This window comes from Leptonotus elevatus, chromosome 8 (genome assembly GCF_054856555.1).
Source record: "Leptonotus elevatus isolate MCC_2025b chromosome 8, RoL_Lele_1.0, whole genome shotgun sequence".
Taxonomy (NCBI): domain Eukaryota; kingdom Metazoa; phylum Chordata; class Actinopteri; order Syngnathiformes; family Syngnathidae; genus Leptonotus; species Leptonotus elevatus.
This window is the reverse complement of record NC_141246.1, coordinates 7,923,085-7,946,146: the sequence shown is the minus strand read 5'-3', so window position 1 is coordinate 7,946,146 and position 23,062 is coordinate 7,923,085. Positions and strand designations below refer to the sequence as shown.

Below are 23,062 nucleotides of genomic sequence, written 5' to 3'. Positions count from 1 at the left end.
TTTTAAGCAGATTGGGTTACTTATACCCAAGACTGGGTTAATTATTTTTGACCCAGCAAATTGGGTTGAAAATTGGATTTAGGCAAGCTGAAAGGAGCTGAACCCTGACCAGCATTTTTGGCCCGGACTTATATATGACTGAACTGTCAATAGGACCCTGACAGCTCTTACATTTCCAATTTTACTGACATTTTTGTTGTTGTTGCTGAAAACAGTTATCAGTGCCTACTTTATGCTAGGCCTGTTTGCATCGACCATTCAGAGAACATTATCTCAATATCTTGAATAGTGACTCACAGAGTTTATGTTTACATTTCGCAGTGGTACACGTGGTTGTCATACATGGTGGCATTTTCTCCGCAGAGGCAGAAAATAACATGATAGCAAAGTTATGAGGAATTGGAGAGTGGCAACGTAATATGGTCGCCGGTGGCTTCACTTATCCGGGACACTCTCAACAGCTGCTCAGCGTAAGCAGACGAGCAGCTACTAGATGCAGTTTGTGAAAATTTGCTTTTAATTTGATTCAGTACATGGACAGGCAATTGAGGAATCTCTCCTCCATTCACACGTCATACTTTAGCATTTCGTACTTTTATGTATTTTTTTTATATTGTTCCGCGTTATACAATAACCCGGAAAAGTAAGTTTGTGACAACCAATCAGAGACCCGAAAGCTTCACCTACCCGGAAACGGAGTTCCACGACTTAAAAATGCCGGGAAACTACTTTCGCCGACGCTGATGTTGATGTCGTTTAACAACATTGAATTTTCGAAAATTTCAACACGCATTTGATATACTTTAAAGCGAAGCAGCCATGGATGAATATGACGAAATGTTTGGGATTGAGGATGACTTCGAAGAGCAGTTTGCCGACGAACTGGATGCGTTGGCTGAGTTGGAAAGTGAGGACATAAACAAGGCTTGTATGCTGTCAAGCAGTGCCGCAGAATCTTTTTATTTGACGGAGAAAGATTAGCTACCATTTATTCTTCCGGTTTCATGTATCGTCATTGTGTAGATGTTCTCTAGGTCTTGTTGTCACCAGCTTGTTTGTACCTTTGCCTAAGTTATGTACCATTTTACACTTTTTCCATCTTGTTTCTTGTGTGCTAAGTTTTAACTTGCAATATAGCAGTGTTTGAACTTTTAAATTGATAGAATAAGGTGTTCATCAGTTGGGAAATTCAGTGGACAACCCCTATTATAAATGCAGTAAAAATAAATTAACTCAAATATATTTATGTATTAAAAAGATTTTGGGGGAAACAAATCCACAAATGATATGCGGGGTTTGTACTGCCATTTTATGATGGGTACATTTTTCTAGGGCTCAACAGTATTTGGACACCAGTTTAGGCTAATGTGTTTATTGTAGTTGATACATGCATATCATTGCATTATCTAATTATGTCGAATATACCTCACGGGATCAATAACATACCAGTTTATCTGTCTGACGAGTTAGTTAGCTTCATAAATTGAGCTTCGTTATGATAATTATTTTTTGTATTTTCAGAGGAATCCTCCAAGCCTGCAAAGCGTCCGAGGCGGAGTTCAAATGATGAATCCTCCTACAAAGATGACCAACAGGTGTCTGTTCAGCAAATCAGTGAGTTAGCTTTATGTGTAATATTGTGTTTGAGTTGAACTTGCTACATTTGCACCCTGACCTTTCTCTTTTTCCTTTCTGTGTCCCCCCCACCCCACCCCACAAGCTCCAACTGCAAAGCGTCACAAGCAGGACACAGGTGTGGTGAAGAGATTATTTACCGCTGTGCAGTGTGATGACATTACACCACCGTCTTCTCCAGAACACTTTGAAGCACCTCACACAGTCAGGTATCGAGAACTGGGCAGCAAATATTTGAGTTTTATTTTTATTTTATTATAAATCTGAAAAGCGAAACCATACATATATTTTCTATAGAAGATTTCTTCCTTATTAGGGTCTTTGGTGAGCTGGAGACTAAATGATTTTCTATTTCGAGTGTGTTAAATTCAATATATATTTAAAAAATGTTCATGTTAAATATTGCAGGCATTGATCACATTGAAACAGCAATTTTAGCTGTTTCAAAGTAATCAATACTGTACAGTATAGCAGTAACTTAGTACACACAGTATAATCACTACATTAAATAAGAAAACTAATGGACCCTCCTCCATAATAATGATACTTGTTAATCATTATTCAAACACTGTATTGAGAAATAGCAATTAAGGATCAAAAGTAAACACGTTTTTTTCCTTCCAGGTCTTCCTCAGCTGCTGCTCTGGATATCAGCGGATTTGAAACAATAGTAGAGTCTCCCAGGCGGCCTGCTGCCGTGGCAACACAGTCATGCGTGCTGAGAAGACCCCCACTAGAAGGCGACTACGTCACCGTCACAGACTCTTCGGGGAGTCGTGTCTACCTTCGCCAGAAGGACACCGAAGCAGAGAAGGTGGACTGCATTATGAATGAAGCAGGAATGCAAAATATAAATCATAGATGATTAACTTCATCTTAGTAAACGAAGCACTTTGTGTGTAGGTGGCAGACTTCAGAATGGTACCCGACTCTTGGGGTTCTTTGGGGCTACTTGCTGTGCCAGTGGGTGTTTTGAGAGAGCAAGAGGAAGACCGAGTGAGTAGATTAACCCTTGATTGTGCCAGATACAAAAGTACTCACACTCTTAAGTAGTAGTACATACATTTGTGTAAAAAAACAACAAAAAAGACTGGTAAAAGTATAAGTAGCAATTCAAATATTTGACCGAAGCACAAGTAAAAATGTAGTCTGAAATAATGGATCTTCTCTGGCCACAATTACCCCCCCCCCCTTTTTTTTTTTAAATTTGCGTAGTGCTCGTACTGACAAAAAAACAACAACACAAATGACATGAATAGCATAGAGCATTTTGCTATGACAAATGCATGAATCCCTGAACAACGCAGAAGTAAAAAAACTTATTTTAATATTATCTCATTCACTGCCATTGACGGTTATAGACGTAAAAAAATAATTTGAACTATTTCTATTAGTTTAACATTTTTTTCCCACTTACGTTAACAAGAGTATGAAAACCTAGATTTTTTTATTGCACATTTAGAACAGATATAAAATTTGTGATTAATCGTGAGTTAACTATTGAAGTCATGTGATTAATTACAAGTAAAAAAAATGAGTCGCCTGACGCTGTAAATTTTTAATAATCTCGTCAGGCGATTAAAATTTTAAATTGTAATTAATCGAATGACTTCACTAGTTAACTCACGATTAATCAAAAATGTTATATCTGTTCTAAATGTACATTTTCATACTCTTGTTAACAAAAGTGGGGAAAAAAATTAAACTAATAGAAATAGTTCAAATGAATTTTTGACGTTTATAGCCGTCAATGGCAGTGAATGAGTTAAGTTTATGTAAATCAATTTTCCTTTTAAACTGCAGCGTCACCAGCAGGTTGTAGAAGACACACAGCGCCTCACAGAGCTAGTGGCCAGGTATTTCATCACGTTGCTTTTTTTTTTTTTCACACTAGCATGACTCCCTGCATTTCATTTGAAAGCTGCATTGTATTATTTTTCAGGAGTGTGAATGACATCTTGGTTGAGCCTGAAATCAGAGAGGAGGAAGAGAAAGAAGAGGACGATCCGGAAGACTCCGAGGGTCGAAGCTTTCGACTCTGGGTTGATCGATTTTCTCCCCGCCACTACACCGAGCTGCTCAGTGATGACGTACGACACATCCATGTCATACTCTCGCACCTCCATGCTACAGTATTTATAAAAATGACATTATGTTGCTGTTTGTTTTTTTGTTTTTGTTTTTTAGTTTACCAACCGTTGTCTGCTGAAGTGGCTAAAGCTGTGGGACACGGTGGTTTTTGGAAAAGAGAGAGTGTCTCGCCCGGCGCGGCCTGACAGACAAGCCCCCATGCAAACGTCATTCAAGTCCAATCAAGCCAATCAGAATCCAAATCGCTTCAAGAGCAAGATGGAGATGACTGAGGAGATACTAGAGGCCGAACTAGACTTGTACAAACGGCCTAAATTTAAGGTAAGCGCGTGTCATTGAACAAGTTGTTGAGTTGCTACTTTAAAGGGGAAGTCCACCTTAAACATTTCTTCACAATCATATGTTTTATGTGACCTCACTAATCTAAACATTCTGATTTGTGGAATATGAGTTATGAAGCAAAATCCAGCCGTTCTTAGCCATCTCAGGGAGCGGCCATTTTGCCACTTGCTGTCGACTGAAGATGACATCACAGTTGCTCAGGACTCAGGCGACGACCAATCACAGCTCACCTGTTTTCTGAAGCTGAGCTGTGATTGGTTGTTACCTGAGACCTGAGCAACTGTGATGTCATTTTAACTCGACGGCAAGTGATAAAATGGCCGCCTTCTGATTTTGGTAAAAACTACTGGATTTTGCTGCTTAACTCATATTCCACTAACGCAATATTTACCAGAATACCGTCTTTAGACTCGTGGGGCTGCATAGAACGTACTGGCAAGAATTTTTGGGGGTTGACTTCTCCTTTAAAGGGGACAGTAAAGAAAACCATTACAGCAACGGCATTTCATTTCAATAAATTTTAATTCAGAACCAATTCTATTCACATACCTATTCATTAATGGTAATAACTAATTTTTTCACTTTCTCTACCCCAGGTGGCGTTATTGTCCGGTCCCCCAGGTTTGGGGAAGACAACCTTGGCTCACGTTATTGCAAAGCATGCTGGCTACAATGTAGTGGAAATCAACGCCAGGTTAGAGAAGCAAACAGTTAGTGACGATGCTTATATTTTGAGCAATCGTCCTGTGCTGACTTTGTTGTGGTTGTGCAGTGACGATCGCAGTGCGGAGGTGTTCCAGAAACGCATTGACACAGCTACGCAGATGAAATCCGTTCTAGGGGCCAGCGAGAGGCCAAATTGCCTCATTATTGATGAAATTGACGGCGCCCCGGCAGTACGTATTTAGCTAAGCCCATAAATATTGTTCATGAAAATGGAGCATTATATTGACTTTCATTTCTACTTTGTGTAGCATGCACAACACTTACTGCCCATACAGATGTTTAACTTAACTCATTCACTGCCATAAATTCATAAAAAATAAAAAAAGATTCTTAAAAATTAGGGGCGACAGGCGATTACATTTTTTTATTGTAATTAATCGCATGACTTCACTAGTTAACTCACGATTAATCACAACATTTATATTTGTTCTAAATGTACAATAAAAAAAATTCTAGGTTTTCATACTCTTGTTAACAAAAGTGAAAAAAATGTTAAACTAATAGAAATAGTTCAAATTAATTTTTGACGTTTATAGCCGTCAATGGTAATGAATGAATTTTAAAAAAAGAAAAAGAAAGAAAACATTAATTTTGGGCGTCAGGCGATTACAATTTTTAATCATAATTAATTGCATTACTTCACTAGTTAACTCACAATTAATCACACATTTTATAGCTGTTCTAAATGTACAATAAAAAAATTATAGGATTTCATACTCTTGTTAACAAAAGTGGAAAAAAATGTTAAACTAATAGAAATAGTTCAAATGAATTTTTGACGTCTATAGCCGTCAATGGCAGTGAATAAGTTAATAACAAAGTCAGAACATACTATTTTCCTCTTCAGCGCTAAGACACAAGAACAAGTCAATTTCCCCAAAACATTTTGGTCATATTTAGTTTTTCTGCACAGGCTGCCATCAACATTCTGTTAGCGACCCTGAACAGGAAAGACGGATATGGTGGCGAGGCCGGCTCCGATTCAACAAAGAAAAGAAAAAAGAAGGAACCCATTCTCCAGCGACCTATCATCTGCATCTGTAACGACCTGTAAGAAAAATCGACTCTTAAATGTTTAAACAGCAGCATGAAGCAAGAAGCTTGTTTTTATATGTTTGTTTTCATTTTTTGTTTTCATTTTGTCAGTTACGTTCCCGCTCTCAGACCGCTGAGGCAGCAGGCCTTCCTTCTGGCTTTCCCCCAGACTCAGCCCTCCCGTCTAACTCAGAGACTGGCAGAGGTACACGCCATACGCACACATCAAGTAACTGAATGCATAAAAACACTTCCACATTGCTTGGTTTGCAGATCTCTCTCCGACAAGGGATGAAGGCAGACACGGGTACGTTGATGTTACTTTGTGAGAAAACGGATAACGACATCAGATCTTGCATCAACACACTCCAGGTAAGAATGAATCTATGTTAAACATCTCATAGTTGAGGTCTGCATGCCGCAAGCAGCGGTTTGGCAGATAGTGAACAATTCTTCCAAAAATAAACCGTGTGTTCGCTTCAAGCTGTTTATTGCCACTTAAAGTTTAGGTTTCCTGTAAACTAAACATGAAATGTAGAGAATGGCATATCACGTATTTAACCTAACCACATAACTTTTCCTTACAAAATATCCGCTAGCTTAATGCTAACGCACTGCAAAACGCAAAAAGACAGGTGAACAAAACTAGAATCAGTGTTTTCTTGTATTAGTGCAACATATGATGTTAAAAGGGACTATCTTCTTTTGGGATTTTATGTTGTAATATACTGCTCCCTGTTGGCCAAGGAAGCAGCACAGTAGTGATTAAATTATCATACATCATTCTTTACAATTCATTTATTTATGTTTGCCCATATAAAGTCAAATACTATAGAGTGCTGTTTTTCATGCTAAAAAAAACCCATTACAAATATTTGTGTTTGTTTTTTTGGCTGGCTGGGAAGGATTAATGACAATTAATGACAAGCGTGCTCAGGAAACAAATTCAACTCGTAAGTCAAGGCACCGCTGTATTTTTTTATTTTTTTTTGCAGTTCCTTTTCGGCCGAGGCCACAAGCAGCTCAACACCAGGATCATCCAGTGTGTGTCTGTGGGCCAGAAGGACCAGAACAAAGGATTGTTCTATCTGTGGCAGGAGATCTTCCAGTTGCCACGCACTAAACGGTACAGTAGCTCCATCTCAAGCCACGTCGTCGGCAACAAGTATGAATTATTTGTTTGAGGAAAAATTCATTTCTTATTTTGTTGCGCACAGAAGTGAGCAAATAAATCTCTGTCAAAGAAGTGTTTCAATTTTTTTTTTATATATATATATATAAGTACCAAATCTATTTGCTTGGTACATTCAAAACTATAGTTACTGAAAATGTTTAATACTTGTTGCAACATTTATATTAAATTCTAATAATATTGATCCCATATTGCCAACTTGGCACTAATGGTGATATTTAGTGAAGACAAAATCTGAAATGTCCTTAAAGCTTTACATTAGTATACCTGTATAAATTATTTTTTTTATTAAAATATATGCGGTTTGAAAAACATAGAATTAAAATTGAACAAAATTAATTTCCACTGCCATTGACGATTATAGACGTGAAAAATTCATGTGAACTATTTCTATTAGTTTAACTTTTTTTTTCATTACATTTTTTATGAAAAGTATTTTTTATTGTACATTTATAACAGATATAAAATTATCATGAGATTAATTACGATTAAATGGCCCTTATTTTTAATGACTTTTTTTTAAATTAGGCCCGTCAGGCGATTACAATTTTTGATCGTAATTAATCACATGACTTCACTAGTTAACTAACGATTAATAATTTTTTTTATATCTGTTCTAAATTTACAATATTTTTTTTTCTAGGTTTTAATACTCTTGTTAACAAAAGTGGAAAAAAAGTTAAACTAATAGAAATAGTTCAAATGAAGTTTTGACGTCTATAGCCGTCAATGGCAGTAAATGAGTTAAAAGGTCTTAAATCTGATCCACTGTATGGCTCTTAATCTGAATTTATTTTCCTACCTGACACTCCCCAAATTGCAATCTCAACAGAATAGACTTTAAAAATATATATACTGTGTGTATTGCTTTAGGAAACGTATTGGTGAGCGATTCGAGGAAGTCCCTGGTTCAGGAGGCGGCAGTCAGAGGTTCCAGCACATTCTTGACTTGGCCTCATCGAGTGGAGAATATGAAAAAGTTTCTCAGGTAATAAACGTGCCACAATATAATGCATTTTTAGCAGCAGTAGCATCCTGATGACATCATTCCCCCTTCCCTCAGGGTTTGTACGACAACTACCTGTCCATGAGAGTGCGAGATCCCAACCTGCAGAATGTGTGCGACGCTCTGGACTGGATGGTCTTTTCTGACCGGCTCAACCAAGTCATCATGCACGGGCAGAACTTCACCCTCATGAAGTACCTGCCCTTCCTGTCTGTCGCTTGCCACTTCCTGTTCGCGCACCCGCACGTGCCGCGGATCAGCTATCCACACAGCCACCAGGAGGTGAATCTCAATTGATTGACAGGTTAAGAAATGTGGAAGATGACTTCAATAATTCAAACTGTAAACGTAGCTTTTACTATGACCAAAATACAGTTGAATATTTTCGACATTATGTTTCTCCTGATGACCTCGGCCTGAATGATACTCTCGTTAACTGTCTTTTGTTTATTTTAGAGGACAAAACGGAATGTTTTAGTTATTTGTCCTGAAGCTCACAAAACTTGGGAAGTCACATGACCGAACCCATAAATATATATATTTTTTTGTGCTATTATTTAAATCATTTTAATTGTACGGTGTCCTTGAGTGTCTACATAGGCGCCTCTAAATATAATGCATTATTTGTATTATTTAAGAGGTGAGCCGTCAAGTTTGTCATTCGAGCCCGAGCGCAATGACGTCAATTTCAGGTGATAGCAGAGGCGAAATGAAATTGATAATGTTCTTCAATATCCCGCATTGAATATATTATTTTAAAGCAAACAATGCATCATGTGGCTTACTGTGCTGCCCTCTGCAGGCGACCTCTCACTTCCAGAGCAGCAGGAACGCTCTGTCCACCATGTTGTCTGACATTCCGGCCAGCATCAGGACCAGGATCAGCCATCTGAACCTCGCCATGGACTTTCTCACGCTGCTCCTTGATATCATCTGTCCCAGATTGCGCCCCGTCCGTACATAACTGAAGCTCCCCAAAGTCATTCCCTGTGACGAATACGGATGAATAAAATCCTACATTTCTTCCAGGTCAACCCGCAGCTGTTCAGTCGCAGAGAAAAGGAGCAGATGTGCGAGCTGATCGACACCATGTTGGCGTACAACCTCTCGTACCGGCAGGACCGCACGCCAGAGGGGCAGTACACATACATACTGGAGCCGTGAGTACACACCGGGGTTATAATAGTTTGGATTTGTCATTTTAGATTTTAGATTTGATTTTTATTTTTATTTTTAATTCAGTTGGTCTCTACAAAAACTGGGCTTGTCAAAATTAGTGCGTTCATTTTGAGTTCATTTAAAGTTCCCTTAACGGCACAAATTTTTTTGACGCGCCATTTATTACCTCCCCTTACTTGAAAAATAATAATAAATAATAGAATTGGGGGAATTCCAGTCACAAAGCAGCAGACACATCCCACGTCAAAATGTAGACGTATTAAATTCGATAATAATGCATACACTTGTGGAGACGGGGGTCAAGTTGTATTTTAGAATTTTAAAAAATTGCAGAATTTATGTTAAAGATTAGATAGCTTTTAATATGAAAATAATTTACACTGAGCTGTCACCGTCTCACAAATGCAATTTTGCCATCTAGTGGCAGAAATATGACAGTACAATACATCTGTTTAATTTTAACTAAATGTTATGAATTATGAAATGACTATCAATGACTAAAAGAGTTAATTAGTTGTTTTTTTTAATCCCACTTTTATGTTAACAAGTGTGTGATAAATTAGAAAAAAAATTATTGTACATTTTATTGTAAATTATTGAACTCCTGCGATTAATTACCATTAAAAAATGTAATCGACTGACACCTCTAAAAAAAACACTCAACCATAAGAAAGACGCTGGATAAAAATGTCATCCATGGTGACAAAAAAATACATTCTTTAAGAAACATCTTGATGAGTGCCAAGAATTTTGGAGAAATATTCTGCGGACTGCCTAAAATGGAGCTTTTTGGAATTGACGTGGCTCGTTACATCTGGTGTAAAAATAACAGCTTCTAATCAAAAGATCATCATTCTAACAAGTCAAACGTGGTGGTGGCGGCATTGTGATGGTCTGGGGCTGCTTAGTGCCTTCAGGACCTGGACGCTTTGCTTCGGCTAATGGAACAATGAATTCTGCCGTCCACCAGAACTTCCTGCAATGTCGGGCTGTCAAATTTGTGCCTTCAAGCTCAAGCGCTTTCGCTTTAAGCAGCAGGACGTGTGAAAACATGCAATAAATAGCACACCATTATAGAGATTGCTGCGGTGATATTTATAGGCTCTAAGCAGGGGAGCAGTGAGGTTGTTTGTTGAGTTTGGGGGGGGGGGGGATGGGGGGGATGCAGATCAGTGTTAAGAGGATTATCGTTTTAGCGAATGATTAAATCCACGTTTGATTTGAGATGTTCTGTATAAATCCACGAAAAGTGGAAGCTTATTTCTCCCCTGAAGATCGTGTGTAGTTTGTTCACACAACCCGCGCGCGTGTCTGCAGACGTGTGGAGGAGGTGGCGAAGTTCTCGGGCCTGCCACCGCGCCGCCAGTTGACCTACCAGGCCAAACAAACCATCAGCAGAGAGATGGAGCAGGAGAAGATGAGGAGGGCCGAGCAGCTGATGTTGCAGCGGAACCCCGCAGTGGTGACGTTTATTTTTTATTTTTTGGTTAATTGTTAGAGCCAGGCCGATATTTAAAAAAATAATAATAATAATTTTAAAGGCTGAAGCCAAATCCGATATTCTGCCGAATAAAATACGACACAAAATGGATCTATTTTGGCGAAGATCTTTGAATGTCGTCTTTGTCTGTTGTTACTGTTTATCCTCACTTGTCATTACTTACTTACCATGCATCTTTTTTTTGCGCGCGTTGTTACGCAGAAAGGGGCGGAGAAGGCGAGTGCTGCTGCTCTCAAACCAAGCAGGAACCATCATCAGAGGTTGGAGAACATTGTCAAACAGACCACAGTGGAGCCCAGGGTGAGACCCTTTGGCGTTTGAAGCGGTTTCGATTTTTGGAATTATTTTTTTTACCAATAATTATTACAGTAAATAAGATACAAAAGAACCCCAAATTAAAATAAATACTAAACTGGCAATGAAAAGACAATATGGGCGTATGCGTTATTATTATGAGTTAAGCATTTTTTTTTTCTCGTTGTTTTTATATCATTAATGATAACTAAAAAATACCCCCTAATCTAAATAAAAAAATACTAGCCTCATACCATACCTAAACTTTTATACTGTATTTTTTTTTTATCATATAGACACTATCACTTTAGTGTTATGTCTTCTGTTTTTATGATAATAATAAATAAAATACAATACATAATAAACAATGATATATGTATGCATAAGAAAACATTCCTCTCAGAATGCTAACGTTTCTCTTTACATTTACTGTCAGTGTGTATTTATTTATTTATTTATTTATTCATTATTCTTTTGTCTATTGAAGTAGTTATGTGTAGTTTTTACTGCCTGTCGATGGTGCGTGTTTGGTAGCGCCGCCGTCATCTCAAATAGAAATGAGGACAATAAGAAATCTCTGGGATTTAGTCCCGCGTGGCGAAACTGTTAAATTAGGCTAATGAGAACATGAAGATGCATTGACCTCGATTTAGGACATTTCTGACTTTTGACTGCGTTCTTAGTTTTAAAACTTCTCGTACGCTTTGAATGCGGCCTCGCGTCAATACTACCACCAACCGTTTTCACAAAAAAATATATATAATTTTTTTTTTTATTGCAAGCTCCCCCTTGAACTTTTCTCTGCTTTTGCATCCTAACAGCAAGCGAAGGACTTTTTCGGCCGCCCTGTTGCACCCAAACAGACGGCAGCGCCAACATCTTCAGACGCAGGTACCAAAAATATGTTTCCACCGAAGGTTAGTTTGCAGTTAAATCCTCATCTGGCTTGTGTATTTTCTGCTATGGGGTTGTGTAGTTCTTTACTATATTTACTGTAGTCCAGCCACCTTGCCTCAAATAAGCGCCTCTACCTACCTGTCTCTTTCTCTCTCTGCCTGTCTCTCTCTCTACCTGTCTCTCTGCCCCTACCTGATTCTGTTTCTCTCTCTACCTGCCTCTACCTGTCTCTCTCTACCTGGTTCTGTTTCTCTCTCTACCTCCCTCTCTACAGGCCAGAAGTGCGCCGTGCTCGCCATGGGGAAGGCTGTGGGCAACAGCGACGTGTGGTTCCGCTTCAACGAGGGCATGTCTAACGCCGTGCGACGGAACGTTTACATCCGGGAACTACTTTAGCAACCACTCCCCCCGTCCCCCGTCCCGCCTCCCAATATCCACCAAAAACACAGAAGTATGCCACCTGTTTGGATCTGTTAAATTCTAAACGGTCTTTATTTTTGATTGTGTAAAGAGCCAATAAAAACAAACATCTAAAAAGCTACTCTGCGCTGCGCACACACGCACACACGCACACTCACACACACACACAGCAGTCTTAAAATAAGGGCATTCAAAGAATCCAAATAAATAAATAGAGTGTAGTGTGTGTGCATGTGCGCGTGTGTGTGTCTTTAGCGCAGCATGACTGAGTGAGTGCACATTATTCGTGGTGCATCCGTGCATTGACTGTGTGGGGATCTATTTTTTTTCCTTCTTCTTTTTTTTTAATGGAAGTGCGATCATCAGAGGATCACACACTTCCCCTTCTCTACCCAGGGATTGGCTCTCATCAGCTCAGGGTTCAGGAAGGGATCCTCGCACACGCAACTCTCGATCCACTTCACCAACCTGAAGAAAAAACAAACACACTTATCGAAAATCAGAACCCGAGACATGATCTATATATAGATTTAACATGCAAATTCGTAACCATGATATCTGTAAAAGTGCTTTGGCGCCATCTTTTGGCATCTCTATGCAATTACAATCATCAACTATGGATTTTTTTTTTAATATACTTTCTTTGGTATAATCAGATTTTAGCCTCAGTAGAATCGGTATTTTTTGCTGATTAAAATATAATTTGATGGTATTAAGAGGTGGATTTAGTCCACACTGTACCACATATGATCATTTTGTGCACTCAATAAATCTATTTTGTGGCTATAATATAAAAACAATTCCCCAAGGCTCTCTATGTAAATATATGCATGTTGTTTGTACTCACTCAGTGACTGTGATGGAAGACTTCTCCCTGTTGATGGCCAGTTGATACTGAAGAGATTCCACTTCCCTCCGCATCTGGGGAACGTCTAAGTCGTCCATAATCGATATTCGTGACGCTACCCCAACAACAAAATGGAAAGGCAGCGTTATGGAAGCTACTCTGGTGTTTTGACATCAATACTAGTCTTAAAATAGCTCCGGTCTTCAAGTGCTACTGATGTCTGTTTGTTTGAAGCAGAAAGACACAGTAGGGATCTGCGCAATCATTCCAGTGGGAACGATACCATTTTTTTAAAAATCAAAATTTGATGATTTGATTTTTTTTTCTATTTTGAAATTTTACAGGTTTGTTTGTATTTATTTATTTCAAAATGCTTAGTTGTAGTTTTGTTTTGATTAGTTTTAGTATTATTTTTCATTTTATATATGAATTATTGATATAAAACAAAAAATGTTTTCATAAGTATTATGTAATAAAGTAAACAGCAATTCCCAAAGGATTGTTTGACCTTTCTCCTGCTGTGTGGCCAAACAGTAATACCACATTTCAAATAAACCCTGAAAGCTCATGAATGAACTTAATTCACAAAGATTAAAACGAATATGTTCGCAATAAATATAGTTAGTTTTAAAAATGTACCTTTGTCAGGGTATTGAATTGATCACAACTGGACTGCTCTTGGGAGATGGTAGTTTTTGTTTTTTTTGTAGCAAAAGTTCAATTGTATAGCATAGTTTTAGTTCGAAAAAAATGTCTTGATTATTTTGTTAGTTTAGTTTGTTATTTCAATTGTTTTTGTGAACTATAATAACCTCAGTGGTTGGAGGCACCCCCAGTGCCCCCCCCCCCCCCTGGTTCAGCCGCTTTAAACATCCCATACTCGGTCATCATCAACCCTTGAATGTTTTGGGAGTACAGAAGAATCTAATATTTTGGGCCCCACCCTGCCGGCATGCGCTTACAAAGCCGGAAGAGGCCGAGCGGACCGAGACACCACTTCGGAACCGTTGATGGCGGATCTCTGTCCCACCAACACATCCATCCCCCTCATCTGTTTAATGGATCTCGTGTAAGTAGGTCGACTCGCGTCCTCCATCAGCATCCGCCCCTCCGTGCGCCTGTCGCGGCTCCACCGAGACCCCCTCCGATGTACGCCGCCATCCCCCCTCATTAATTAATAATCGGCACATTAAAACGCATAATTCTTGATCGCATTTGCTTAAAAGTGTCGCGGAATCGCGGGCTCAGTAGAAGGAAAGCACTCGAGCATCGGGGCCTACCGGAAAGTCCGCCCGGTGATCAGCAGCTGATGGCGGGCGAAGGCGAAGCTGGACGGTGGGTAACGAGCTCTGACGTCGCTCCGGTAGTCTGGTCCCGGTTGAGCGAATGATGCGGTTGATGGTGAGGATGCGGCGTGGGAGTGTGTTGGGCACTCCCTTGCGTTTGCGACTGGATACAGAAGGATTGAAGGGGCGTGGTCGTCGCTTGCTTTGACTGGCAAAGCGTGCGCGCACCCGCATGCAAACGTGAGGCGCGCGCACGCAAATGAGGACGATGAAATCAGGTCACGTTGTTTTTGTCTATCGTTTGTGCCGTTTACTTTTATTGACAGGGGGACAAATGTGCTCAAAATCAGCAAGAAGTGCTAATGCAACTCATTGAAATAGGACAAAACTGGAATGTACAGTAGACCCCCCCCCCCGCATATTCGCGATTATTTTTATGTTCTCGTGGTAAATGTCTGACGTAGCCTATATTAAATGTTTATCAGCGTTTTTTCTGTGATGGGTGGGGTTAATTTTAAATAAAAATCACCCGATACATTTCAATGTCCGTCACTTTACGTGGACGACAAGGATATCTATGCCCCCCCCCCCCATCACTACAATAAAAACAAAAGGCAAGCAGACGTAGAATACCAACATACACATTTTTAATTTGAAAATAAAAAAACGGGGTCATATTTGCAGTGTAATCAGGTCCAGAAGGCACCTGGTGAAACTTCATTACTTTACTTACTCTAATAAGTTACTGATGCATTCAAGTGTAGCTCGGAAACATTTATTTGGTTTGATGGCTGTTGATGGGAATCAAATAAAATTTTGACCTGTCCTGCTATCTTAGGAATTTGGTTTTTTTTCACTTCACACCTTCCTTCACTACTTCAGAACAGTCCACACAATGCAAGGAAACTAATTGCAATATATATATATATATTTTTAAAACCTTTATTTGTCCTTTGACAATCAACGTTTGTTATATATATATATATTAAAAAAAGTATACAAAATAAAGACCATACAATACTTGATTGTGTTGCTCACACTACATAAAACTCAAAGAAAAACTAAGCAGTTTAAGTCCTGGCGCTGTTTTCTTATTCAACGTGAAGCAGTGTCCTGGAAACCTGGAAGAATGCCGAGACAAGGGTAAAAAGAAAAGAAAAAAGAAATTAGCACCTTTATTTGAGCAGATGCTGTTGTATATCATCAAGTTTGGAAGCCTCAGTTTGAAAACTTAGAATCAAAAGCTGAAGTTCAGCTGTCATAGTAGGTGTCAGAAAAATTATTTGATTGGTCATCACCGGCTGATAGGAGGTCCGATGACAGTTTAATTACAAACTCACCAGTTCTTTCAAGTGAAACGCGTCCTCAACATGGGCCAGTCCTTCTTAACTCAGGCCTTTGCAGGGTCTTGTTACATGTAAGAAAATTAGGGAGGGGAAATTAGGCAACTGAAAAATGCATATTTTTTTAACAGTGCTAATGAAACCTCAGGATCGAAAGTAGAATTTTGTAGAAGTTTATTTAAATTGATTTGTCACCACTGCCTGAAAACAAAATCACTAGTTTATATTAAAGCCTCACCATGTCCTCCTCAGACCAGACCCTCTTTTGAGAGCTTTTCATCACGCTGTACTCTGTGTAAAAAAAGAGATCAATGTGATTTTCAGAACAAATAAATGAATTATTATGAATTTTAAACAGTTAAGAAGCCTCAGGATGAAACGGTAGAATCACAAGCTGTAGGTCAGCTGTCATAAGAGGTGTCAGAAAGTAATTTATCATCACCGGCTTATTTGCATGAAAGGCGGTCCTCGGTTTACGACGCTGCAGACATTCCGAAGTATGAACGGAATGCAGAACAAGGCAGTAAAGACAAGTGACTACTTTAAAGTTCATTTAATTGTTTTGTCTATAACCTAGAATAATTGTTCAAACCTTTAAAAAAAAAAATACTCAAAGATTTTTTACTTGCTTGTAGTGCGTTGTAAACCGAGGATTTTTTTTTTTAAGAAGAAAAAAAGTGGACTTACCCTGCAAGATATCCTTACATCCTTTTATCGCTTTTTCATCTGCTCCAACTGTAAAAAGAATTGGGGAAGGGGGTATGGGTGTCACTTTTTTTAAAAACCAAATTTTGGTCAATTTAACTATCAACTGTCAATCTAGCCCAGTGCTAGATGTATGTATGTATGCCCCTCCCTTTTTATAACACAGCAAAATCAAGTTTAAAAAAAAAAATGTTGAAGCGATTTTAATTCAACTTTTCATCCTCGCGCACATGGCAAGACAGCACATGGTGTCGTGCTCAAACAAAACTCACCTCAGCTACGTTATTTTCCTTTCCTGTAGTGGTAAAACCTTTAAAAGTACAATAGGGAACATTTTGGACCGTTTTTTGCCATGATTTGGTATAAAATAAAGTCGAAGAGAGGCACATGAATCCATTGCAACGTGCTCCGTCATCGCAGCAGCCAAGGGAAAGGAAGAAGCGGAAACGGAAAGAGCAAAAGTCCCCACCGGAAGCGGATAGAGCAAAAGTCCCCACCGGAGGCGAAAGTCCCGCCCCTCTACTACTCCCGAGAATAAAACATAAAATACCGTATAACCATTAGCGGAGCCGCTTCTATAAATAAATAAAATATATCCGTAAAAACAAAGCAGACTGAAAGTCAACAGATCGACCATGAAGCAGCCTCCCCTCCCGTTTGAATTGTATTCTGGTATCCTGGTTTATATATATATATATATAAAATCTCCTCCACATTTCACCGTGACGATAAAGTGCAATTACACTTTCGTTAAAAAATAAATAAATAAATAAATAAAAAAGCTCGTAATAAAATGTCATTCTCACCCACTGTTATGTACAATGAATGGGAAGACAAATGAAAAAAAAAAAAAAAACATGTCCAAAAAGTGCACAAGTTGAATCCTCACATTTATTCTGTTCACATCTGTACAGGAATGCATCGTCACAGCAGAAAACAAAACCTTTAGACCCAACTGTGGCACAACACATCCAGCCATAAATGTACAGACTTGATAGGCTCGATCCATCATCAATATTGTCATTTTTCGCATATATCTGTCTCTCAAATATATTTTTGGATCTTTTCTCAAATGGCATAAAAATAAGAGTGAACTCTTTATTGGGGGGCCCCACCAGTGGAAATTGGGAGCTGAGGGAAGGGGTGGCAGCAAAGTTGTCTTATAACAGCTTAAAGTAAGGTTTGCAACAACAAAAAAAGAAGAAGCTTCTCAATGCGGTCCTACACTGAACAAACCTACAAGCGTCTTCTAGCATGGGTACACCGGGAGATTCATGACGGAGAATAAGTAGGCAAACAACAACAAGAGAAAAAGTATGAAAGAACAGTACCAAGGCACAGAGAGATGCAGAGTAAACAAAGATTTGACACACCGGGTTGAAGGTGAGGCGGAGGCAGTTTTACTAACCACCAATAGAGGGCGTTCTAACAGCTCAAACACCCAGATACTGTCTATCATAAACGATACTGGATGTACCATATAAAGCATTGAAATATAGGATTCTCTTTTCAAAACACTGTTCACTGCAGCGGGACGAGAGGGATACAACATGTGCTTGTATGTGCGTTTGCATAATGTGCGTATGTCTTTTCAATTCCGAGCCACCAAAACAGCCAGCGAGATTTGAAAAATAAAGACGTTTTTTTTTTTTAAATTATCAGATGGGGTTAGATGTCGTAGTTTTCATGATGGTTTGACTTTTGGTTTTTGAATGTAATTAGTTTTAATGAGTTTTTAAAGCAAGTTTATGAATTTTTTGAAAATGTTTTATTTGATTATTCTTATTTTAAATATGGAGTATTTGTCAAATGCAAGATAATAAAAAATCACATGTAATAAAGTAAACTACAATTCCCAAATGCCAATACGTAAAAAACATTTTTGTTCGAATGTATTTAACTATGTTTGATACGTACTCGCAAATATGTTCAAACATACTTGCAAGTACGTTCGAATGTACTTGTAGGCTAAATGCTACAAACATAGCATATTTTTCCATATTACTTGCACATGCATTATGGGAAAAAAAATGCCAACCCTTAAATAATGCACTGCAGACATTAAAAAATCATAAAAGTTACGAATATGTAAATTTTTACAGAATTTTTGAACACATTGACATAAAGTGGGCCAAATGCTTCAAAAAGGTGTTTTGTTTTTTACTTGCACACGTGCAAGCAAAACCCTGTGGCATTATGGGAAAATATGCTATGTTTGTAAATTGTAGCATTTAGCTTACAAGTACATTCGAACGTACTTGCGGACTTTCCTTCTTATGTTCGGCCAAATCGTAATACTGAATTTAAAACGAACACCAAAAGCTCATGTATATTGACAAAAACAAAGGATATTTTCACTATAATAAGGGTTACCGTAATTTTAGTCTTATAAACGTTTTTTAAAACGAAATTTAGTTTCAGATAGATGATATTAAAAATGTTCCGTTCAAGTCGAGTTGACTTTTAGCCAAAACAAGTCCCGAGTCCTAAAACTGGCAACTTAAGCCCGACTCCGGTCAAGTCAAGTGACTCCACTCGTTCCCCGCAATTCCCGGGCACACATGGTTGCGATCGTTGGGAGTAACTAGAGTGGCGAATTATCGGAAGAAGGACACTGACATTTCGTTATAGGACGACACACGCTCGTAACTGGACGACGACAACAACAGCAACAACAACAACAAGGTGAACGGAGACAATGCATGACACACGCATACGCGCGCACACGTCGGGAGCTTCAGTGGACCGCCCTCGTTCATCCACTCGGAAGACGAGAAGCAGGAAAATGGCGTCCTCGGGAGACAGGTGGTCTATTTTGCATGTTGTTGTTTTTTTTTTTTTGGGACTGTCTGCTTCCTGTCTGTCTCGCTCTCCACTCCGGTGAGTCAGTCCATGTGCTTTTATTTTCTCCTCATCTGTAGAGATGAGAATGATTGTGCTTCTCAGTCAGCTCAGAGCATCACAGGCTATGTACTGTGTGTGTGGATATGTGTGTGTGTGTGTGTGTGTGTGGGGGTGGGCATCCAAAGCGCCCCAAGTGGCGGAACACCTTCTTGCACCCTCGGGTGCAAACGCACACTTTTTGCGGCCTCTGGAGCGGTTTCTCGCCGCAATCCGGAGAAAGGCGAGCGCCGCGCGGACGGCGGGAATGGAAACCCCGGAGATCAGTCCAGCATGGCGTCCAGCTGGTCGGCCAAGTCGTCAAACATGCTGCCGATGTCATCCAGGATGGACACGGTTGTCTTTTTGCTGCAAAGACAGGGCAGAGTGGCGAGAATTATATAAGCAGAAGGGGCGGAATGAAAATGAAATTCGATTTGAATCGGGAATTTTTTTTTTATAAAAAAAAAAAAAAGATGCGAGTGAATAAAAAAAAAAAACACATTTATAATACTGTTCATTTATATGGATGTCAAATCACAACATGGTACTCTCTGAAACGGAGCTGTGTATCGAATTGAATCGTAATCCCACTGAATGGAACCGAACTGAATCGTACCACTTTCGAATCCAACCGTATTGCACCCTATCGAGATACGCATCGAATCGTCTTTTGTTGGAGAGATGTACACTCCTAATACACATGTATGTATATATAGTGCGATTAATTTTTTAAAATCCAAATTAATCGCATGACTTCAATAGTTAACTCACAATTAATCACAAATTTTATATTAGTTCTAAATGTACAATAAAATATTTTTTCAAAGTTTTCATACTCTTTTTAACATAAAAAATGTTAAACTAATAGAAATATGGCTGCATACAGTAATTTCATAATTCATAAAATTTAGTTAAATACTTTTTTTTGACCAGTACAACTTTTTTATTTTAACTCGATTTTATGAATTTCTATAGCAGAGGACACTAATGTATGCAGCTAAACCACATTCACATGTTAGGGAACTGTACTCACTGCTATTTGACATTTTAGTTGACAGGCTACAACAGAAAATAGGAGAGACTCTTAAGAGAAAAAAAAAAATGTAATCGTCTGACGCCCCGAATTTTTAATAATCTTTTTTTTTTTTTATTCATTCACTGCCATTGACGGCTATAAACGTCAAAAATTAATTTGAACTATTTCTTTTAGTTTAATATTTTTTCCCCCACTTTTGTTAACAAGAGTAACCTAGAATTTTTTTTATTGTACATTTAGAAAATATGTAAAATTTGCGATTAATCGTGAGTTAACTAGTGAAGTCATGCGATGAATTACGATTACAAATTGCCTTTAATTGTTAATAATCTTAAAAAAAATAAATAATTGATGGCAGTAAATGAGTTAAATGAACTGCAATTCCCATCAGCCTCAGCGGCCACTGATGAGGTTTTCGAGGCCGCGGGCGCTAATTAAAGCTGTGCTCATTTCACTTGTACACTTTAACAACGCACTTGCCCTACTTGTTCAATTCATCCAACACGTCCCGACGTAAAATCGTTTTTGGGTCACACGTGAACCCCAACGATTATGATGGCAAATACTTACTCATTTTGTGCATCGTCTTCTTGTATTTTGTGTTCCGCAGCTTGTAAAGCTGCAGCCAAAGAGGCGCTGGTCTCCTCCAGGCGATGTTGCGCCCCTTCCTCTTCCTCCTCTTCCTCTTTGTGCCTCTTCTGCTCCCTCTCCTTCCTCCTCTCCTCCTCCTCCTGCACTCCCAGCAGATCGATGGAGAGGCCGGCGATGGAGGAGCGCGGCGGTTTGACGGGGTGAGGAGACGGCGTGGACGGGCTCTGGGCCGGCGAGGGAGACGTCAGGGGGAGTCCCGGTGACAGGGACGGGCCGGAGGGGGCGTCGGGAGCGGGAAGGGGGGAGGACGTGGGCGGCGGGGAGGTTTTGGGGGCGGCGGCCGCGGGGCTGGTGGCGGCCGAGGCTCCCGTAGCTTTGCCGGGCTTGGGTGCGGTTGGAGGGCCGCGAGGTTTGGGCGACACAGGCGGGGGGGCACGTTTTGTCTCTGCCGGAGAGAATAAGGAAGTTAAAAAAAAAAGCACATACAGAATATCAAAAACTTTATGTTAATGAATGTGTCGCACCAGGACTTTGTGCCGTGTCAGCGCTATCAGGACCAGGTATGGGGACCCGCCGAGTCGGGGTTGGAGGGTCAGCTTGCGTCTTTCTCAGCGCCACCGAGGAAGGTTTGGGCGAGACCGGTGGCTTCAAAGACTTCCTGGCCTCCATCCACTCACAGCTCTCCCTCGTCTTCTCCGTCCTATCAGACGCCTCCGACACGGGCCGCCGCCTCAGCACCACGCCGCCGTTCTGCTGCCGGCAACTCTCGCCCGGACTCGTGGAAGAGTCGGATTGTTTATTGCTTGTTTGGACGGCGCCTTCTGATTGCTCGGCCGCTCGCTGCCTCCTGCGTAAGGTGTCGGAGCCGGTTGTCATGGTGACGACCGTGGGCGCCGCAGCGGGCGCTTCGGGGTCCCCCGAAGGAGGGCGAGGTTTCCTTCGGAGCGTCGCCGAGCCGTCCGAGATTTCGGTGGTGGAGGAGACGACGGTGGAGCGGGGTCGCGGTTCTGGACGTCGCTGGGCCGGTTGCGCGGGGGCTTCCTCGTTGCTCTCCGGTCCGCTGACGGTCCTGCGGCGATTCAGGACGTCGTCTTCTTCCGATCCGAGGCCGCCGGAGCCGGCTTGGCGACGGAGTGTCGGGGGGCTGACCTGGAAATAATAAGACCGTTAAGACATTTGATTAGAATGGTAGTTGAGGTGATCTTAATTCATCGTAGGGAAGCGTGGAGGCAAAATAGAGTGCTTGATCCACAAACCGTACCAGGGCGAACTGACGAAAACTGCAGTGCTTGGTGGACCGATACTCATTTTTTGAGGCCGATGCCGATTTTTGGCAGAAAAAAATACAGATTACCAATGAATTATTTAAATATACGTATAATGCATGAAAGTGGCCTCTTGGGGGCAGTGTAGTGCCGTACATCCATGGTGTACACACTTAAAGTGAGTACAAAAGAAAGTTACGATTGAATTCTATTAAAATAACTAGTTTCATCACACATTGGGAAGAATTTGTGCCTTTGCGTAGTGTTGTTTTCCTACAGCATTTGTGTGTGAATATTTGTTATTTGAAGGAAAAACACTCCCGAGGTCGATGCTAACTTCCAATTAGCATTTGAATGGGGTCCTCCCTTCACTTTTAGCATTAGTGCGAGGCGAGCGATCTTTTTGTTTTTTAAACAAAGCCTGTTTTGTTTTTAAATATACAGTGAAAGTTATTCTTATTGTCGTGTGTTTAGTTTTACAGTTAACTCCAACTTGGATGTCATTAAAAAGCTTTAAAAAATATATAATAAAAAAAAAAATATATATATATATATATATATATATTAAAATAAAAAAGCTTAAAGGACGTTTGGGGGGGCAACAGAATAACCAGAATAACATACGCTACACATTTGCTAGTGGCTAATGCTACGCAAGCAAAATGGTGCGTTCAGGGTACTTTCACAGCGTCGGAAACTTCGGTTGTCTTTGATTATAACATTTTAAGATGAAAACAATCGACCATTTGGCTCGATTATAATCGGCGGCCGATTAATCGGTCGGGCCC

The 23,062-nt window shown here is 40.0% G+C and overlaps 3 protein-coding genes, 1 long non-coding RNA gene and 2 other non-coding genes across 10 annotated transcripts in view; 1 reads left to right on the top strand and 5 right to left on the bottom strand.

Annotated features, from left to right (window-relative positions):
- The first annotated feature begins 706 nt into the window (after window positions 1-706).
- Window positions 707-12,700, top strand: chtf18 (CTF18, chromosome transmission fidelity factor 18 homolog (S. cerevisiae)). Its single transcript, XM_086083716.1, has 22 exons — window positions 707-907; window positions 1,522-1,614; window positions 1,721-1,844; window positions 2,260-2,449; window positions 2,539-2,631; window positions 3,439-3,491; window positions 3,578-3,725; window positions 3,823-4,047; window positions 4,665-4,762; window positions 4,841-4,964; window positions 5,708-5,844; window positions 5,941-6,034; window positions 6,103-6,201; window positions 6,825-6,955; window positions 7,895-8,009; window positions 8,085-8,309; window positions 8,830-8,979; window positions 9,057-9,187; window positions 10,524-10,668; window positions 10,909-11,007; window positions 11,823-11,892; window positions 12,173-12,700. Exons 1-22 carry the CDS (start codon window positions 820-822, stop codon window positions 12,292-12,294), a joined length of 2,754 nt encoding a protein of 917 aa, XP_085939842.1. The 5' UTR covers window positions 707-819; the 3' UTR covers window positions 12,295-12,700.
- Window positions 12,362-14,674, bottom strand: LOC147169577 (guanine nucleotide-binding protein G(I)/G(S)/G(O) subunit gamma-13-like). The gene is made up of 3 exons (XM_086083717.1): window positions 14,446-14,674; window positions 13,166-13,280; window positions 12,362-12,786 (listed from the first exon to the last, which is right to left on the bottom strand). The coding sequence occupies exons 2-3, from the start codon at window positions 13,261-13,263 to the stop codon at window positions 12,681-12,683; spliced, it is 204 nt and encodes a 67-aa protein (XP_085939843.1). The 5' UTR covers window positions 13,264-13,280; window positions 14,446-14,674; the 3' UTR covers window positions 12,362-12,680.
- Window positions 14,675-15,081: 407 nt separating this feature from the next.
- LOC147169574 (uncharacterized) lies at window positions 15,082-16,935 on the bottom strand. Its single transcript, XR_015095828.1, has 5 exons — window positions 16,772-16,935; window positions 16,482-16,529; window positions 16,033-16,085; window positions 15,792-15,858; window positions 15,082-15,572 (listed from the first exon to the last, which is right to left on the bottom strand). It is a non-coding gene; the product is annotated as an uncharacterized LOC147169574 (long non-coding RNA).
- Window positions 15,665-15,754, bottom strand: LOC147169576 (small nucleolar RNA SNORD60). The gene has a single exon (XR_015095878.1). It is a non-coding gene; the product is annotated as a small nucleolar RNA SNORD60 (small nucleolar RNA).
- LOC147169575 (small nucleolar RNA SNORD60) lies at window positions 16,158-16,241 on the bottom strand. The gene has a single exon (XR_015095877.1). It is a non-coding gene; the product is annotated as a small nucleolar RNA SNORD60 (small nucleolar RNA).
- A 433-nt stretch (window positions 16,936-17,368) lies between the features above and the next one.
- The window catches only part of LOC147169573 (caskin-1-like), a 40,757-nt gene continuing 35,063 nt past the window's right edge, over window positions 17,369-23,062 (bottom strand). For all 5 annotated transcript variants that reach the window (XM_086082566.1, XM_086082562.1, XM_086082564.1 and 2 more), the window contains 3 exons: window positions 21,534-22,158; window positions 20,989-21,454; window positions 17,369-19,748 (listed from right to left, as the gene is read on the bottom strand). In XM_086082566.1, coding sequence (XP_085938692.1) covers window positions 19,664-19,748; window positions 20,989-21,454; window positions 21,534-22,158 — 1,176 coding nt within the window. In that variant the 3' untranslated portion in view covers window positions 17,369-19,663. The remainder of the gene's footprint in view (window positions 19,749-20,988; window positions 21,455-21,533; window positions 22,159-23,062) is intronic.

Bases quoted from the DNA above. Each gene is read 5' to 3' on its own strand.
- chtf18 (XM_086083716.1), top strand. From the start codon at position 820: ATGGATGAATATGACGAAATGTTTGGGATTGAGGATGACTTCGAAGAG. The intron at 2,632-3,438 runs GTGAGTAGATTA...TTTAAACTGCAG, and splicing joins GAGAGCAAGAGGAAGACCGA to CGTCACCAGCAGGTTGTAGA. The intron at 8,010-8,084 runs GTAATAAACGTG...CCCTTCCCTCAG, and splicing joins AATATGAAAAAGTTTCTCAG to GGTTTGTACGACAACTACCT.
- LOC147169577 (XM_086083717.1), bottom strand. From the start codon at position 13,263: ATGGACGACTTAGACGTTCCCCAGATGCGGAGGGAAGTGGAATCTCTT. The intron at 12,787-13,165 runs GTGAGTACAAAC...TTTTTTCTTCAG, and splicing joins TCTTCCATCACAGTCACTGA to GTTGGTGAAGTGGATCGAGA.